The sequence below is a fragment of the Triturus cristatus genome, chromosome 11 (assembly GCF_964204655.1).
Source record: "Triturus cristatus chromosome 11, aTriCri1.1, whole genome shotgun sequence".
NCBI classification, from domain to species: Eukaryota; Metazoa; Chordata; class Amphibia; order Caudata; family Salamandridae; genus Triturus; species Triturus cristatus.
The window spans coordinates 159884921-159905113 of record NC_140594.1 but is presented as its reverse complement, the minus strand read 5'-3'; the positions used below and the strand labels follow the sequence as shown (position 1 = coordinate 159905113).

The 20193-nt window shown below is 44.1% G+C and overlaps 1 protein-coding gene across 1 annotated transcript in view; it reads left to right on the top strand.

Moving 5' to 3' along the window:
- The window catches only part of LRRC43 (leucine rich repeat containing 43), a 528148-nt gene that overhangs the window by 254914 nt on the left and 253041 nt on the right, over positions 1-20193 (top strand). The window contains exon 8 of the mRNA XM_085632775.1: positions 12117-12256. Coding sequence (XP_085488901.1) covers positions 12117-12256 — 140 coding nt within the window. The remainder of the gene's footprint in view (positions 1-12116; positions 12257-20193) is intronic.

Below are 20193 nucleotides of genomic sequence, written 5' to 3'. Positions count from 1 at the left end.
GAAAGAAATGGCGGGGTGCATGCACTGTCTACCTACCTGTTCTATGGCACATTTGTGGGGAATTTCAGACACATCTTTCTGGGTGTGTGGTGGAGTGCTCCATCCTGCTCAGCTTTGGGACAAGGGTGCCTGGTGGGAGTTGTAGTGCAGGCTTCCCAAACGAAACCACCCCTCCCTGTTAAGATGGCTACCTACCTGTTAGGTGAAGGTGGGCAGTACAATGGCTGACACATGGTTGGGTTGTGGGGAGAGCTCCATCCTCCTGCTCAGGGGTGGGACAAGAGAGCATGAGATGGCTACCTACCTGTAAGTTTGGAGGGAGCAATGCAATGGCTGCCACATGCTTATAGGTGGGGTGGGGGGAGTGCTCCATCCTGGTGTGCTTTGGGACAAGGGTGCCTGGTGGGAGTTGTAGTTCAGACTTCCTCACCACAAACCCCCCTCCCTGTTAAGATGGCTACCTACCTGTAAGTTTGGTTGGTGAAATACAATGCCACCGCTTCACAATCTCCTTCTTGGTGTGTGGGACAGTCTCTACTGAATTGACTTTGCTGAATATCCTTCCCCACATTTGTGCTCTGGTGGCTAATGGTGTCTGTTGGACCAGGTTACCAAACAATTGTGGTTCTACTCCGATTACCTCATCTACTATGACTGACAACCCATTGTCAGTGAATTTGGGCATTTTCTTCTGTGCCATGGTGTGTGATGTGCAAATGTGTTAAATGTGCAGGTGTGAGAGTGGTGGTGGTGATGTAAGTGGTGTGTGTGTGTGTGTTGTGCTGGTGAGATGTGTGGTGGTTTGCCTCTCCTTTGTGCTGTAGGGTTGGTTCCTTCAGGGGTGGAGTATTGCAAAGGATTCTGGTCAGGGAAGGGGCTGGTTTTATACTCAGCTATGTAGGTGTGTCAAAATGGAGTATTGCTGTCAGGTGTGTAGTGTGGGTTGTCCTGGGATTTGTATTCTTTTAGTTGCCTTGGGGATGTGTCATTGAGGTGGGTTATGTGTTTTTAGGGGCTGAGTTAGTTTGATGTGTACACTTGTTGGTCTTTTTGTCGACCGCCATAATTGTTCCGGAGTGGCTGCGGCGGTGGGTATGCAACCGCCCTCCCGCCGGCTCTCCCATTCATCACTGGTTGCGATCGCAGCGGTCAGAAACAGCGGATAGTTCCGCTGTCACCTCAATGGTATCCTAATTGGATGTGCGGTCCATCCGCTGGCCGTGCGGCGGTTGTGGGTATTTCTGCCGCAAATCTGACAGCCGTGGATGGATTTTCACCTGCTCCACCCGCTACCGGCGGTCTTTCGTGGCATCATTCCACCGCAGTCGTTTTTTTCTGGCGGTTGATCCTAATCTGGCTGCCAGTTTTGCCGTGGTGTGTGAGGACAGTTCTTTTCCGCTACCACAGCGGTCGGACTGGTTTTCCGACCACCATCCTAATAGACCCCTTTGTTCCTTCCTTCTCTTTTAAGTGGCAATCTTTTTCTCAAATTATGAGTTTTTAAAAACGTTTTTGATATAGTGTGAAGAATAAATGTTTTTCCAAAATGATCTTTGAATTGAGTGAGCTAGGTTTTATTTAAATGGCTTTTTCTCAGGTAACTGAGTTGCTGATCATTTATTCAAGTAATGTTTCTCTTAAATGTACCTTTGTTGTACAGATATGAAAAACCATGGTCTCCTTGGCATAATGGGTTGCTCTTGTGTATTTTGTAGACACCACCCACATGTGGCATTTTAAAAAGACAATAGGTTTGATAAGCTGCCCTATGGCACTGCAGGAAAAACTGGAGTACAACATGTCAGACTAAACAGTCTTAACTTTAATTAAATCAACCATTGTATGTGCCTTCAAGCCCTCAAGACCCACATGGCTAATATTCAGAAGTGAAATATGAAATTTAAAAAATATACGTGGGACAGTAGAAAGACTAAGGAGTGGTTAAGGAGTTTAATGTTTTATTTATATACTCCAATTTAATTTAAAATTCATGGTATTACCTGCAGAATGTTATATCTCTTGTTGAAAATGTCTGTGTTTTTATTTTTGTAATGTACTGTGCTTCTGCTTTGCTTATGCTTTATAAAAGATTTATTTATTTATTTAGAAAGTTTTGTATAGCGCGAAGTGACCCTCGAGGGTATCAGAGCGCTTTACATGGAGATAACACGATTAGCACTTGGTCTGATCAACATGCAAACATATGCATGAGAGACAAACAAATCAACAATAAAGAATAGGCTAATAGTGGTTGGAGTAGAATAAAGCACGTACAAGGCAAGATAGTCTACTTAAGAGATTGCTATCTGAATCTATTCAATGTCATTGATATGTTGATTTAGGGTAATAACTTAGTCAGTAGATATGATTTGGCTTCTCTTTTGAAGGCGTAGGTGGAGGAAATTAGGCAAAGGTCCGGCGGTAAAGAGTTCCATATCTATGTTTTAAGTTAAACTATTGCCAACTGAGCATACTTAGGGCATCTAATTGGTGGAAGAAATTCAGCTGGAGAATTTTAGTTTGTGCTTAGAAATGGGAGGATTTTCAAGTTCCTCCAAACTCTAAATGAGGACCTGGCTACTAATCACTTTCCTTGAGAAGCATCCAAAGCTGCCACATGACCTCTTGTTATGAGAATCCTCTTTTATCAGTCATGGCTTTATGGCCAGAAATACTTTACGTTCTGGGGCTTTTAAACCCATATCTATAATTGAAAATGTTCACCTACAAGTTCCAAAACTCAAAGTAATGTTGACTGAATTCAAGCATTTAGCTGAATGGCATGCCCAAGTCCTATGGGCAGTCAACAGCTAAATGCTGTACTAACTGGAACTACATGAAATTTGGTGAGTAGATGAAACCAGATCCACCTAATGTTTGGTTAGTGAAACAGATTTTGCTATTACTCAAAGATGTCAATATTTTCATTTGTATTTGAAGTATTAAGTAGGCTCAGACTGGGACCTGTGCATAAAAGTCAGAAGTGCCCACATTCACAAATCTACATTACCTTCTAAAAACACACTATTTTGGTAGTCCTTGGGCAGTGAACTATTGAGATCTTTATTGAGGTTATCCTCCAGTTCAAATTCTGTTTATTGCTTTTTTACATTACAGTGAACTAGGGCAAACTGACATACACAAAACTTTTTTTAAATGTATAATTTTTATAAGATACATAATACCATACATTAAACCATCACAATTGGAATTGATTTCAGTTTGTATTGTAAATTAAATAAGCCCATGCCTATGTTTAGTTGATGACAGACTTACATTTATTCTGCTTCACTCTAGTCTGAGTAGCGATGATTGAAAGCTGGTGTCAAAGGCTTATATGTCCTAGGTAACTACCTCCAGCCCTGCTGGATCTCCTGTATGGGGTGCGTCTGCCCACCACACTGCCCTCTTTTACACAGGTGTCTCTTACCTGCTGGCCCTTCAGCTGGGACCGTCAACTCATCAAACTGACTCCTTTGTGGCGATGTTATGGCTATGTCAGCTCTCAACTCTGGAGGGCTTTGCCCCCTGGAATCGGATTCGGATCCCCTACCTGGGAGATGTCTTTGAAGGGGGCCACCTCAAGACATTTCAGGATTTTAGGTCTCGGTACTCCCTTTCCAAATCACAGTTTTTTCAGTATCTCACACTACACCATGCCTTACAGGCCCATGCTCTCCCAGACACGCCACTGCCTGAATACAGTCCACTCGAGGCAAAGATTTTCTTGGGTGTCTGAATAGGGGACCCATCTCAAAGATTTCTCATTCACTGGTCATCCATGCCCCTGATGGCCTTGAACGTGCTAAGCATCAATGGGAGGCATCGATGGGAGACCTGGATGTAGATGAATGGAGGGAGGCTTGCATGGCACCCAAGAGTTTGCGATTTCAGTCCAACTGCATATGGTCTAATTCAATTATCTACACACTACGTACCTCGTCCCCCAGCGCTTGCAATGCTTCTCCCCCGACGCCCCTGCCACGTGCACAAGGTGTGCGCTTCTGGCAGCTGATTTTTTGCTTATGGCATGGGACTGTCCAGCACTGAGGCCCTACCTTGAGGGAATAGGTTGGGAGCTTTCTTCTGTCCTGGGCCACACAGTGGAGCTCACCCCTTGTAATGTACTGTTGGGGCTGGTGTTGGACTTTGGGGGCCCACTGGCGGAGTGGGCCTTTTTGGGAGTGGCTTGTTTGGTCGCCAAGAGGGACGTAGCCTGTGACTGGAAGCAGCGAGCTCTACCGACTATCCGGTGCTGGCGTAAGGGGTTGGACTTGTGTGCGCATCAGGAAAAGCCTGATAAGGAGCACTGTGTGTGGGGATTGAAATGTTGCCCCATCTGGGCAGGTATCTTGGGGGATTAAAAACCTGTATTATAAATCGGCTCCCCCTTTACGGATATCATACTACTTGACTTATTGAACCTGATGCCTTGCATGACTAGATCCTATTCTCCACAGAGACATAGATGTCTGAGCGACATGCCTGAGGGAGGGGGGTGGGCAGAAGCTGAATGGGGGGGGAAGAGAGTTTCGTTATTTTATTGTTGAGATTGCCATGAATGAGTACTAGAATGGACAGTTGAGATGTCGATCTATCGACACCGGAATATAGAGCACGGCACTTCTGAGGACTCTGATTGGACCATTGAACACTGTTACCCTCATGTGAGAAGGCTGCATGAAACAAGAATTTGCAAATAGAAATGAGCAACCCACAAATATGAATGTCGATAAATGTTAATAACAGCATAATGGAAGCTCTATAATCCCACTGTATTGCTCCTACTTGATGTGATAATTGAATAAAATCTGTTTACAAAAATAAAATCAGGAAAAGCCTGTTTTTGTGGCGCGTGGCTGTCCTCAGAAGCACGACTGAATAAGAGGGAAATGGTGTAACTATTATGGACTTTCATTATAATTCCATGCAGCTTGGCTATATTGGTGTCAGTTCCTGCAATGTCATTGCCTGTACGCGATCTCTGTAAGGCCATTGCTTTCTATGCGATTCAGTTTTTTATCTGCAGTGCCCGTGGAGGCACTTAGGCCATACTACACTATCGCTGTACATTTGGAATCGAAGGCAATTACCTCAAACCATTATAGGAAAATACATATACAAATATAGATCAGACAAATACACAAATTAAGAAATATTTGTTTAATTCACAAACAAAAAATATGTGAAAATATACATTTTAATGGGAAAGGTGGATCTATTCAACTTTGAGATTTGTTTCTTTATTTCTAATAGACTAAGCAATATGCTAGACTCTTCCTTATCAGTGTCTTTTTTTCTTGCTCCTAATGCATGCTGTCTTTTTGTCTACACATACTAGTGCTTCTTCAATTGAGGCCACCAGTCGCCTATATTAGGTTCTGTTTGCTGTACTTGGTCTCCTTCCACAAATCAAGATACAAATACCAGCTTATTTTTTAGATTCCAATATCAAATTCCTACATGTTTAAAGAGCATTTGAAAACTTTATATTTTCAATTTTGCTTTTTTATGTGAATGTTCTTTATTGATCTGCAAATTTTTATTTAATTTTAGAAACAGTCATGGATTCCCAGTGGTCCGGGACCCCTGGATAAGAGCCACTGTTCTATTACATTTTTTGGAAATAGGAATAAGATAACTTCTACTTCAGGATTATGGAAACTCCCATTAGGTGCTATGTTCTGAAAGAAGAGAGATGTGTGTCTGTCCTCAGTGTCAGATCTGTCATGGCATTCAGTTCTCTAAATAGTTTGCCCCAATAGTCGTTAATCTGCGAGCAGGCCCAAGCAAGGTGGAAAATATCAGCTTCAGGGGTGCTGCAGTGCGCGCAGTGTGCATTTTCATGCCAGGCTAACCATGCCGCATCATCTGGTGTGTAGTACATGCGGTGCAGGAATTTATAATGTGCCAATCTGTGTTTGTCATTCCTGGATACATCCTTAGTGTATGCGCAGCAGTATCCCCAGCGTTCCTCCGTAAGCTCCAACCCTAAGTCCCGTTACCACTGTGCCATAGCCTAGCTGGGTTCAAATGTCATTTCCCCCATCAATGCATTGTACATTAGTGTAGCTTCCTGGGTACAGGATCAGACACTACTAAGAACAGCAACTCCCAATTCTTTGGTTTTCTGGGGAAAGAGGGGAATCTACACTTTACTGTCTCATTTAATCAGAGATACAAAACATTGTCCATGGGTGACACCTCCTCCCCTCCCCCGTTCTACATCTTCCTTCAGGGAGATAAAGATGGTGTTGGTGTACTGATCGTATAGTGTAAGGAGTCCTCCTAAACGTTCTGCTATTTGCCTGCTAGTAGCTTAAAAGTGAGGGCAACCTTTATAATCTTGGCCCATGGTATGTGTGGGTAATATATTGTATTTATTGTACAGATTTTTGCCAGTCCATACCATGCCCACAACGAGCAAATGACTGTGTAGATTTATTATTTGTGCCTAGTCAGGGCCTGTAGTTCAGTAGGGCTGGAGAGGGCCCTCTATGCGGTGCCTGTCTGGTGTTATGGAACAAGTGCTGATTCCATCCCAGGCGTATCGTTCATGGTTGTTGAAGAAGGCCCTGGTGAGGGGAATATGTATATTCAGGCAGAGCTATAGCAGCTGAGGCAGTACACATTTTTCATGAGACCAATTCTGCCAGCCATTGTGAACAGCAGTTTGATCAATTTTTCTGTTTTGGGGGTTATTCTGTCTACCGTTCTGCCATATTTCTCACTGTCACCGAAGTCTTTTGGTGAAACTGTGCTACCAGATACCTCATTGGTGTTTCCTGCCCTTGTAATGGATATGCCAGCTGTGGTTGCACAGTGCTGGGCTTGAGCGGTGTCATAATTGATTTCAGCCAGTTGATAGTCAATCCTGTGCATTCCCCAAAGTTTATTATATCCGATATTGTTGGTTGGAGGTTAGCATCCGGGCTTTTCACTATTAACACAAGGTCATCTGCATAAAGCGAGATCAATAGCTACCAAACGCCAAATTGGATGCCTCTGTGGCTATGTGTTTCATGGAGCATGCAGGCCAGGGGCTCCACTGGCAGGGCGAATATTAGTGATGAGCGGGGGTAGCACTGTCTACTTTCCCTCTGATTCTCAATGGGATCCGAAGTCTGTCTCTTCGCCCGCACTCGGGCCACCAGGCGTTCATATGGAAACCCCAGCAAACGTAGCATTCTCTACTCAGCCCTAATCTCTCAACTGTCACCATCATGTATGTCCACTCAATGAAATCAAATGCCTTGCTGGCGTCCAAAAAGATAGCCACAATACTATTTGTGGCTGTAGTAGAGCAGCCACTGTAAACAGCACCTGTAAGTTGTACAATGTCAGGCGACCAGGAATAAAACCCTACTGGTTTGGCAAGACTAGCCATTGCATCAACAGGAGCAGCCCTGCCATCAATATCTTCGCAAGTATCTTATTGTCAATATTTATAAGTGACAGCTGGTGGTAGGAGTCACATTTTTGAGGAGGTTTACCCGACTTCTGCAGCCTAATCACTATTGCCTAGTGTAGGTGGCAAGAGCCCTTTCTGGATTGCCTCTCTGTACATGTCTAGCAGGTGGGTGAGGGGGCGAGCAGGTCACTTTATTCTTTGTAGAATTCACTGGTCAGACCATTCTTACCTGGGCCTTTGCCATTCTGCAGCTTCGCTATAGCCAGTTTAATGTCCTCTTCCATGATCGGAGAGCATAATATCTCCCTCTCTGCTGCTTCCACCCACGCTAGTGTAATCTCCTTGAGGTAGCGGTGTATGTCTACTGCATGGGGTGTGTACTTCGTGCTGAACAGTTTAGTGTAGTTGTTAGTGAATGCGGTGGGGATATCGGTCGATCGATAAATGCTATCTCCCTGCCCTGTGTCAAGTGTGACAATGTGGTCTGCCACCCACAAGGGTCTAATTAATTGTGCCAGTGTGTGCCTTGGCCTTTCCCCCTCTCTGTAGACCCCGGCCACTTCATATTTGCCATTGTAGTGTCCTTCATGGTCAGCCTCCTCCCTGTAAATTATTATTGTGTGCTTTATCTGCGTTTTCACTTTTGGGGTGGGGTGGGGTGGGAAAATTGGGACAATTCTAACCTCAAGAGTTCCCACTCAAGAGTGTCTAGTCAGCTCCGGATAGATTATAGGATCCCATGCCCCTTGGCAATGCACTCTCCTCTCATTACTGCCTTGAACGCTTCACAGACCACCCTCTGTTCCTGCAGTGAGGTCTTGTTGGTCTGATAATAGGTGGTTAAGACGTGCCTGATCTCCAGTCTAAATGTGCTATCCCGTAGCATGAGGGATTGGAACCTCCAGCCCCTGTGTTTCTTTGGTGAGTCAGGGAGGTGTAATAATAAAATCACTAGCGACTGATCGGAATAGGTACGAAGGTGGTGCTCGATTACGCTAATCCAGCCTATCACATCTCTAGTCCACAGCCAGTAGTCCAGGTTGGGCAATGTGCCATGCACTGCTGAGTGGAAGGTATTCACGTTTGTCATTATGTGTATCTCTCCATAGGTTGGTTATTACTTGATTCTGCATATTCTCCTTAATGTCCGCCCTCATCCCCATGTTCTGTCCTGCATGGATGTTAGTACTGTCTAGGGTGCTATCCAACGTGGTGTTGTGATAGTCTCCCCATAGTAGTGTGTGGGGTGATGCGTTCTGTACATGTGAAAACACTTTTGTGAAAACCTGTGGATCATCATGGTTAGGGCCATAGGTATTTAATATGGTAATTGGGATTTGAGTCAGTATCTCTTGTATGCATTAATAGCACCCCCCAGGGTCAGCTGTGATATCAATCTGGTGGTAGGCCAGTCTGCTCCTCAGAAGTATCTCCACCCTTTGGAGTATCTAGAGTACCCCACGAAGTACCTATGCGACCACCAGCTTCTAGCCATCCAGCCACTCCCATCTGGTGCTAGGTGTGTCTCTTGCGGCAAAAATATGTCTATAGAGTCGTGTGTGGCATAAGCCACGACATGTCTGGCCTTCCTGGCATCCTTGAGACCCCTCACATTCCATGTCATCAATCAAAGATCCGTATGCATCTCATTACCCCTTCGTATCTGGTTCTACATTGAACGTCGTGGCTCCCAGTGTTTTTCTGTTCTCAGCTGCCTGACTACGTTCAATTATATAACAAGTGTGTTTTCGATCCCTCCCCCTGCCGCCCTATACCCATGCCAGGCCCAAACTGCCCAGTCTACACCCAAGCAGTAAGCCATCCCTCAACATCAACAACCGTACCCACTCCCTCCCACCCTCAAGTACAATCATCCAAGCAGTCATGCATTGGAGGCTGCCTGAAACTATAGTAATAATGCCCGATAACATACCCTGTTGGTGTGTTCACCCCTGCGATATTTCCATAGTTCTCCACGAAATCAACCTCTGCCCACTAGCACCCACTTTTCCCAACTGCTCTGCTGTAACCTTGGATGTGACCAGCTGCCACACCTGCTGCACTGGCTGTGCTCCAAGGTACAGGCCCACAGCTCAAGGAATGCACTCACAGTACAGTCATCAGTGCTACAGAGGCGGGGCAATTCCAATTTGTGGTATTAGTCCTAGTCTCTCTTCCAAGGTCACATCCCCCTCTAGGACAGGGCGGTCTACAACCAGCGCAGTCCCTGTCCTCATTCCACATCACTGAGATTCTGCATGGAGCCTTCGCCCCGCTGACCCCCACCACGGGATTTAGAGCATTTGTTGAGGAAGGTCGCAGCTGCCTGGTGGTCCAAAAATATATGTACCCTCCCATTAAGGTCAATTTGAGCCACTGAGGTTACAACATGGCATATCCCACCTCCATCTTGCGTAGACGTTTCTTTCTGTGGGCCTCCTGTACCGCCTGCCTATGATCTGGATAGAATGCTAGGGCGTGATTTTGGACTTGCTCTTGGCCATTGCCAGAATATCATCTTGGTCTCTGTAATTTCGTAGCTTGACCAGGATAAGTCTCGGGGGCGACTCAGGCATTGGCTGGGGACCCAGTGTGAAGTGTGCTCTCTCAACCACAAACATGGGGGATAGGTTATCTCTCCCAAACACTTTCACAATCAGATTTTCCACAAAGGATGTTCAGCACAAATGGGGCCGCTCCCAGTTAGGTGTCCTAGGTGCTACAGTTTTTTAATTTGTGAGTGCAGTCATCTCACAAAATGTGACGGACTGGTCTCACACACCACCTGGTGTCATGCTTCATCATTGACCAGTCCTCGCTCTGTAAAAACTGGGAGCGGCCCCATTTGTACTGAACATTATATGTTGGAGGCTGCCGACTCCTAGTACCCCGTGCCTCTGGTTCCCTCACCCCAGATCTCCTCTGGGTTTTGTGGTTACACATTTCCACAAAGGCTGCCATTTTCCCTATTGCTCATGTGCAAGCGCGCCTCCAAGTCCTCATTTTTTTCTCCTCACCTGCTGAAGTTCAGCCGCAAGTGTCTTTTGCGTTTCAACTACCTCGGTGAGTGTTTTGTCCATATCTGAAATTCGTTGCTTATCTCGGGTGAGTCAGTTGTCATGCCTCTTCAGCCTTTCTTTCATGCGTCCAGCTGGTGTGTCAGTGCATCAATCTTCCCATCAGTTTTAGTCAAATTGTTGTTCATTCTTTTCAGGAGGCTTTTTATCTCTGGGTCAGAAGGTGCTTCTGTCAGCCCAGCTACTTCTCCCCGCTGGGATCCCCCTCGATCATCGTCCCTAGAGGGTCTCCTGGATTTGAACTCCAGCTTGTCCTGGCGTGTGTCCCCTTTCCCAATTGCGGGGCTCTGTCGATCATCCCTGTCCAGAGCCCCCAGGCTGTTGGGAAGACAAGTCGGCCTAAGCGCCTGATGCACCACGATGGAGGAGATATGGTCACTTTTGCCTCCCTCACTCTTCTCCTGGCCCGCGCTGTCTTATGTTGTGCGGGTGCGCTTGTGGCCCTCCTGCTGCAGGTGCACTTAGGATCAAATCAGTAGTCCCAAGTGATCCTCCGTTCCGCCTTTAGGCCCGCTGTAATCGCCCCCTTCCGGACGCCGCACCAGGCAGTATCAGTTTGCCCACATGGCCTGGAATTCGCCCGGCCACCCCCGTCAGCCCGTCCTTGGCTCGCCCCGGCCCGCGTCATTACAAACAAGCCCAACTAGTCCACAATAGGTCAAACAAGCATTTGCAGTGGAATCGGTCTCACCTTTGGGACCTTATATGCAATTAGCTATGCAGCACGTTAGCCTGGATGCTGAAACATCTACTGTTCTTTAACATGGAGGGAAAGTAAGCACCAAACTGCGTGACATGCCAGGTTTGGGAACACATGGAGAGAAATATTGAATTCAGCTGGAAATCGTATGGTCCAAAGCTCTGTTTTTAATATAAAATCAGGGGCTTCGGTGGTCATATCACTGAAAATAGAAGATTTGAAAAAAATATTATTGTCTACGGGTGCTCGTGGAAGACAATTTCTATGGACTGGAATCTAGAGAATGCTAAAGTGATTCTGTTATTTTACTGACCTCTGCTGGTCGTTTTCTATCAAGAAAGTTAAATAGAGGCAGTTGCCAGAATTTTTTTTAAAAGATGTCCCTCAGCAGAACGCAATTCTGGTATTTATTGATCTCTACTGGTCGTTTTCTATCAAGACAGTAAAATAGAGGCAGTTGAACAGAAAAAAGTCCCTAAGCAGAAGGAGACAAGTCCTAGGGCTGATCGCCAGAGCCCAAAAAGTACATACACATATAAGTATATACTAAAGTATATACAAGAGGTCACAAGAGGTCTTGAATGCTCGACCTAAAAAACAGTCCATGTGGTGTTTTGGGTCAGTTCTATTATTGCAAAAGCATGTATGACGTAAATGGTATCAAGAACAAACAAAAGCTACACAAAGGGCAGCATCAGTTTTGCTGGTTACATTTCGAGGTTTGGTTGAGGAGTGATGGGTGATTGATTATACCAAGACAGTTCCAATATATGTTAATATTTTACAAATCATACATGTATGTATTGTTCATTTGGGTGAATGTGTTTTTTGGAACTAACAATGGGTTAAAGGATTTTGTTAGCCTAGCTTGCCAAGTTGTATTAAATATTGCAGTGCATTTAACTAGCTGGTAATCATTTCCGGTCAGTCTCTTCATACAGCACCGCTGCCAAGTCTTGGGAAGAAGTCATTGACAACAACTACCGACAGGAGCACGTTTTGGGAGACATACTTGGGCTCAAGGCGTTCCTCCTCTACGGGATCACAGTGGATGTTATTGAGGAAAAGGTTAGTGTGTACAATCTTTACAGGCCATTTTCTGTTGCACTGGAAGAATTTCTCCCACATTTCATTGATGTGAACCTATTTCCCTTCATTACCTGAAGTACAATAGTGTTGTCACCCTCAACCTCCATATGCGACCCTTGAACCTCCTATTTTCAACATTAGAAGATGGTGATGTATCCTATCCAAAGAGCAGGATTCACCATGTGACCCCCCCTCCCCTCCACAGGCTTTTACCGACCCATTTTGTGGTCTCGACCACTTTACCTACGACTCCCTGACTAAAAGCATAAGGGGCTCTTTGTCGCAAAGATGTATCACCTTACAGATATGTATAGCTGGCTACTTATTCTCTTTCATGTATATCAAAGATTTTATTGAGTAATACTCGGAAAATCCAACTCATCTATAACCGTGAATTCATACCCATGGGGGCTCATCAAACTCGTATGGTGGCAGTCACTCCTGGAACCTTCAAAGGGCCATTCCGTTTTCAACTCACGATGTTTCTTACCTACTGCTATTCTTAGACAGTTCAATATGTAAATAAAACTGAACTTTCCTATTTTACTTCAGTTGTTTTTCCTTTTCTGGCTGGTTTCTTTTAATGAAAATATAAGCACATGAATATAAATATATATATTACTTATAGAGAGGAAGAGGATATGGAAGTAAAGAAACTCTAAGTATTCAGTGACCTAAACTTCTTTGTGAATGCCAAAAAGTAAGACATGCTGCCTATTCTTTGCAATTCATGAATACTTAAAGTTGTTTACTTCTTAATAACAGATTTTTATTTTTTTAAATGCGAAATTGCTGTCATTTTCGAAGCTTTGATCAGAATGTGAAAAGCTGCTTACTCTAGTCGTAAGTGTGCCAGCCTAAAAACAAAAAGGAAAATTTCATCATGGATTCAATTAGATGGAATATTTATTTATTTCAAAGTTTTGTGAACTTCAGGATGGAATTCATCCAACTCCATCCGCAGGCTATGCAGGCGCGAAAGAAACTGAAGGCCATTTGAAGAGAGCCTCTGCAGGGTCCTTTCAGGGCTGCAGCAAGGTCCACTTGAAGAACCTTCTGAGTTCATATCTCACTGCTCGTCTCCACTTCCGGGAGGTTTTTTCATGCAGTAACTATCATTTCGAGTTGCAAGAGTATCTTTGCATTGAAACTACTTACCCACTCATGCATTGTGCTAATTCCCTTTAATTTGGAAATCTTGAACAGTTATCTCTGTCCTTACTTTCCTTTATTATATACATATTTGAATTCACTTATATATGCATTTAAAGTCCCTCATTCAAAACCCATTCCTTGTAGTGCCCCCTTTTGGACCCCCTTTCCCTCAGAGTTAGCTCCCAGTACCAGCCGAGCCAACAGAAAAAAGAAAAAAAAAACAGCCACAACATGACAGTAAAATAGAGACCAACAGGGAGAAAGTTGGAGGAGTGCAGGGTCCAGGCACCTTGCTGGTGTTTGTCTCTACAATGCAATGCTCTCCTGACTCTGGAAAAGGATGACAGGACATTACTGCAGGGTTCAGTGCATCTTTAGCCCAGTCTTTGTCCACAGCCCAAACCCCCATCTCCTCCCTCGTCAGGTGTGCCGTTGAGAGGGTCATAATTCCAGCAGCTGTGAATGTGCTGGTGGTGGTGGTGGGAGAACCAAGGGGGGGCCTAGCATGTTACACCCTTTTTAGGTCCCGCCTACGCAGCACGCATGTGCTGCATAGGAAAGAGACCTTTAGGAATCGGCACAGCTTTGCGGGCAAAAACGTGCACGCGTTACATTGGTTCCAATGCATCGCGTACACGTCTGGCTATTCCCTTGCTGGAGCGAGCTTTTTTGCCATGTGTTCTCAATTATCGCTCCTGGCGCCGCTCGCTCCCGCAAGCGAAACGCTGCCTGCTCTCGGCCGCACTTCCCCCAACCCCTACTTGCGCGAGGCACACGCGCTTGTTATACGTTCTGGGAGTTCTGTTGTCAAAACTAGAAAATAACGTTTTAAATGAAAAGCCAATGTTTTCGATCGCTTATCCGCCCACGAGATATGTGATTTGTTTCCAGCGGTCTCACAAAACAAAGTATTTACCTTCACACAGCAGCACGACGATATTTACATAGCCAAGGGACACATTTCAAACTGCTGTCGTGCATAATCACACAGAAATGCCGTAGTCTTCCTCAAGCAAATGCCAGATGGCATCACCGCTCCCTCCCACTTAGGAAATTCCCACAAATTATTAATAATTCATGTGGTAACGAAATCTTGAATTCCTTTCCTAATAGTGTATAAATGCAAATTACCCTGCGACATTCAGAAGTCCTGCAAACAACGGGGCTACACAATTAAACAGCATATAACTTTACAAACGGAACTCACCAGCTCTCTGCCTTCTTCCGATCTCAATAGCTCGATCCTGGCAACTCATCCTCCCGGGGTAGACATGGAAAAGGGACAATCTTCTCACAGTACCGCAGCCAGGAGCGTCGGCGTTCTTTCCGCAAGTCTAAAATGTACTGGAGCTGGGTTCCTGATTGCAGGTTAGATGAGTCTGCAGATCATCAGATGACAGAGTGGCTAAGGGAGCGCCCACGATCATCTACATAGAAGACGGACGCACTGGAGGCTCGGTGTCGGACAGAAAGTGAATCAAAGTGTCCATGATGTTTGTGTTTTAGCAAAGTTTCAAATGACTTCGAACCTCGAATCCAAAAGTGTTTGTATACATTTACAAATCATTCGATTCTTTAGAGTTGCAATTTTACAGTTACGTTGCTATCACGATATTTAAAACTTTTGAATGTTTTAATAATCATTCCCTTGCATAGTTCCCAATTAGATCGAATTTATTCTTTGAAGACTGTAAATTGTTGCATTTAGAAGGCTCTATTATCTCTCAATTTTCTACTCCAAGTTCTTATTTGGATTCTGGAACTTGTGGTGCTGTTTTATGATGGAATAAACAAAACTACATGTCCCAGAATTCAAAGGAAGAAACCGTGGCACATCAATTATGGACCCAGAAAACTTGCAGGGCTCCTTGTTTTAAGGAAGGGTTAAAAAGTTGTCTTCATGAGGATAAAGTTCCAGAGGTATGGAAATCGAAGCAACAGGTGTTCTCACTAGGTCAGTTGCAAGCTGCTGTTACCCTACAGATAACTGACTGTTGATTTGAGAAGGAGCACCTTGGCTTAGTCTCTCCCACCCTCCACGTGCTAAGCCCTTTTTGGGTCGAGCCAAACGCAGCGCGCATTTCGCTGCTCTAGAAAAACGACCTCTTGGAATCGCTCTGGACTTGTGGCCTGTGGTTACGAGCAGCGCCTCGCAAGCACCACTTGCTGGACTTTCAGCCTATGGCTTGCGGTTACGAGCAGCGGCTCGCGAGTGCGTGCGCACCAATCGCGGGGTGCCGCAGCTGCATTCGCGGCCGCGCTTGCGTCAAAGTGATTCATTTGAATGTTATCGCTTCATCTTTAAATGCACGCCCTTTCGGATACACTGCGCTAAAGGCAGAATGTAAAAGTCGGTTACTAAATATCGGACCGGAAAATGCGAGTTTCCAGGTGTTCCTGAAGTTGTGGGAAAGTGCTCGGGTCCAGGTGAGCGACGCTGAAGGCAATATGAAAGCGCCTAACACAATGGCTAACAAATATGGTCCTCCCAAGGACACTGGATCAGCACTTCCGGTAGGCAGGTGAGCCTCATTACGCCACCTGGCACCTGGCTCAGGCGAAAGTGTGACATCACCTTGGCGTCTCGCAAGGCAAACACGCACACAAAACAGGACGGGGACGGGCAGGCGGACATGGCCAGGTATGACTCATGCGCAGGGAGACGTGAAACCCGGGAGCAGGCCCGCTCGAGGCCACAGTCGACACACACCTTACCACACGGTATCAGCTCTGCACCATCAGCGGCCACAAGCAGGTTTACCTGTCCTTTTTCTTGGGTTGTACTATTCTAGTAACTCAGGCACACCATGTTTGACCATAAGTTCCTACAAATAAATACAAAATAGAAGAGAAGAAGGCCAGGAATCTACTGGGGATTCTGCGCGTCCCACATCTGCCTGGAAGCACACTTGGTAAGTGTTCCTGCATTATGCTCTGATCTGAGAGGGTCGGGGTTCAGACCACTGGAACAGATGCCTCGGCAGAAAGGGACACGATGCCACTGAACAGAACACAAGTCTGTTCGGGATGAGCGCTGCCCGCCCAGAACCACCTGCAGGCTTCCGTAGCAATGCGTTTCTCTAAGTGTCCTAAACGTAATCAGCATGGTATGGGGGCCATACAGTGCTAGATGGACAGCATTTTAAATGTTTTTTATAGTTCTTTTTTTTAATGCAAGAATTTCTGTTGAGCGGGCAAACCTTACTGCAAATTTGAAGTTTTCGCCCACGCAACAAAGTAAAACAAATATTGGCAAAGTCAATCCGTCCGACATTAACTACTAGTCTTTTGGCACGGTCAATAAATGCCTTATCTTGTTTTGTCATTTCTTTTGCAGAAGTTTATCTTTGGGGAAGCTGCCTGAAACCTAGCCAATCTATTGGCTAAACGAAAAAATATTTTATGGTCACAAAAAGAACACATTGCTTTAATATCCTAAGGTGGTGACTGGAACTACTGTGTGAGTGGATGTGCTCGTTGTGAAACTGCATAATGCTGTCACTCACATGAACTTAGCCAATAGCTAAAGTGGGCTGACCCAGTGCCCCAAGCTGTGTACTTTAGTGTGCCGAAGGAAAAGGTGAAGGACAATAGCAGGCTAATGAATAAAGAGCACCAGCTGAGAGTCCCTACAAGTGAGCGCACTATACATACAATTTTAGTCAAATCAGATGATCTTGTCCGACACTGACCCTGAAAAAAAAATAGTGGCAAACTAAAGGCACTGGGCTGATTGATCTCTACAGCCAGGAGATCACAGGTGAAATAAAATAAAATCATCTCATCTTCCCAGGTAGTACAACTGACCAGAGCAACACTAACAGCTATTGTCAACAGGCATGACTGGTGCAAGGTTTTTGGCATCATAACAGAAGAAGTTTCATGTATCTGCCCTACTAGCTTCCTTTTCGGACAACAAGGAGTTGTTTCATGCTCCTAGAGGCAATCTGGTGGCACCTGAGGCCGCTCTGTAAGTATTGAATGGCACTGTATGTATAAGCCCTGTATAAATGGCCATAATCATGCATGCTAATCGCCTGAGAGGGTCTATATTTTGGCGTAGCGATGTACAGAAACTGAAAATGGATCCAGTGGAGAGAAAAACCATTCATAACGAGGCAACCCTGTGGACAGGAAACGTATCGACTGGTCACAGAAAACAGCCATGGTTAACTAGGCGGTCTGCCATCCTTATTAGCGATGCAAAGCACAACATCCTTATTCATTCTGCAATTAATCTAAAGTGAACATCACTTTGTTACGTGTTGCAGTAGACGCCATAATAGCGACAGGAATGCCCACACCTGGGTTCCCTGCTCACTGTGCCTCAGGACACATGCTAGATCTCACCGACTATATGTAAAAAAAGGATAATGCCTAGGGACTAATATCCACGTATAGATTCAGATGAAAAGATAGATGAATTATCTCCTCTCTAGAGTAATATTTTTTCTCCAACCAACACTGTGTTGCTTTATTTTATGGCTAAGTCAACGGCGATTCCAATAAGAGCAAATGATATATAGAAAACTTAACTTTTTTTGTATGTGAAAGTATATTTATTTATACCCCACTTTTTCTGAAATTCTTTCGTTTTTAAACATATATATACAGTAAACAAATACAATATTTACAATACTTACATATAACTACACAACTCAACATATACATATCAACAAACGCCCTTTGTTTATACCAGGATGCTTCTGGGCTTGTTTAGACACAGCATTCCTATATATCAAAGATCACTGATCCAGAGTCACTGCGAGATTTTGTCGTTTATAATCTCCTAATTATTTTGAGTGCTCTTTCAATAATCATTTCAATCCATAAAGCAAAAAATCAAACGAGTGTCTTCAAAACCAAAATGTCGACGCGTTTCAGCCTTATAACTTTTTCGGCCTCCTCAGGACTAGGGCATCCGAACACATAGATTTCAACCTACAAATCAATGGTCATTATTACTATATACATTATATACACAGGAACAAACACACTATTTTACAATTATTTTACAAGGCACTAAAAACTGAAGTGGCGGCCCAGACAAAGCAAGAGAGATTTAAAATTAAACACCCAAAGTGTGAATCAGACCTTATTACCCAATCTATCATATCACCGATAGTGGATTTAAAGGAGTTAAGTGAAAGAGATACATAATTATCTAAAATAAACCTAAAAGTATGTCTAGCTTCTTATGCCAGGAGAAGCCTATTACCTCTTGTCCCAACAGAATCTAATGGAACAACTGGTCGTCTTTTCTTTAAGTGATTCTTGTATTTCTTGATGGGCTAAAAGTAACAAGAGTACATATCACAAAAGCAAATCATTCTATCCGTAATAGATATATCTAATTTCTAATCAGGAACTTATAAGTCCATTTCTCGATATATCGGGATCTCTATTGTTTCAAACTACACCGATGAGAGTCGTAACATTGAAGGAAATCCACTAAATAACATTAAAAACCATAGAAAGCACCTAGCATTGCTTGCACCTACGAGTCATCAAGAGTAAGTAAGAAACATACCTTTTAAGTCACTTATTCACCATAGCGAAGCCATTCATTACTCGGTTTTCTCTATCGGTATTTGCGTATATACACGATATTCTAGCGTTTCACCTCTGTCAAAAAAGACCCAACACAAGAACATAAATCTAAGTACAAGGCCTCCTATGTCTTACTGAAGCCTTCGCAACGCGTACCCGGTTGTCCGTTATTCTCACCTTTAAGTATAAACCCGGGACCAACTTCTACCGTTCTTTCTCTCTAGTTTGAGAGGATTGCGTCCATAGTCACGTGGTACGGAAGTTTATTTAAACACGACAAAGCGTGCCGTAAACACAATGGAAGGACCAATTTTTACACGGGAAAAAAAGAAAGAAAAGAGACAACAGCGTTACCGGCCGTAAACCTAGTAAAGGGACTATTTTTGACTGTAACAGGGACTGCTCCTATATAAACGCTAAAAAGACGTGGATAACCATTATAATTACTAGAAATAATTGAAATGCGATAAAGTCCATGTTTACACCTCATATTACCGCCCACCTAGGAGATCACTTAAATCTTCCTATATTCAATGCTAAATTAAATACTAACATCTAAAAAAACTGGAAAATAATTGAGTCCTTAGGAATTTCTAAACCTTTGTTTGCGTTCAAAAAAGGCAAAAATATCCGCCAACAACTTGTAAGGGCCACAAGACAGACAGAAATACCTAGAAAAGATCTGCGGAACCTCCTGAATTTGCCACCTGTAGTTGGCCACTTTCGATGCCAAAACTGTTCGGCATGCAACCTAACAGAAGACTCCAAGCAATTGGAGATCAATGGCCTGGTACACTACCAAAAGTCATTTTCCAATTGCAATTCCAAAAATGCAATTTATTGCATAAAGTGTCCATGTAATAAATATTACATAGGCCAGACAATACAGCATGTAAAGAAACGTATATTGCAACACAAATCAAGAATTAAATGTAATGTCCAGGGGGCTCCGCTGGTGCATCACTTTCAGAATCATCAACATTCAGAGAATGACTTGAAATGGTCAGTAATGTGTTTAGTCGGTAATTTTGAAAAAAATGAGTTACAAATGAAACTCAACAGACTTGAGGCCAGGCTGATAGCAAAATACCAAACCACAACGTTAGGCCTTAATGATAAAGATGAGATCTGGGCACTGCTACAATGATGATTTGTTCAAATGGCTCATATGTTCTCCTGATGATGTTTCGTGCTATGGCTGGTTCTCAATT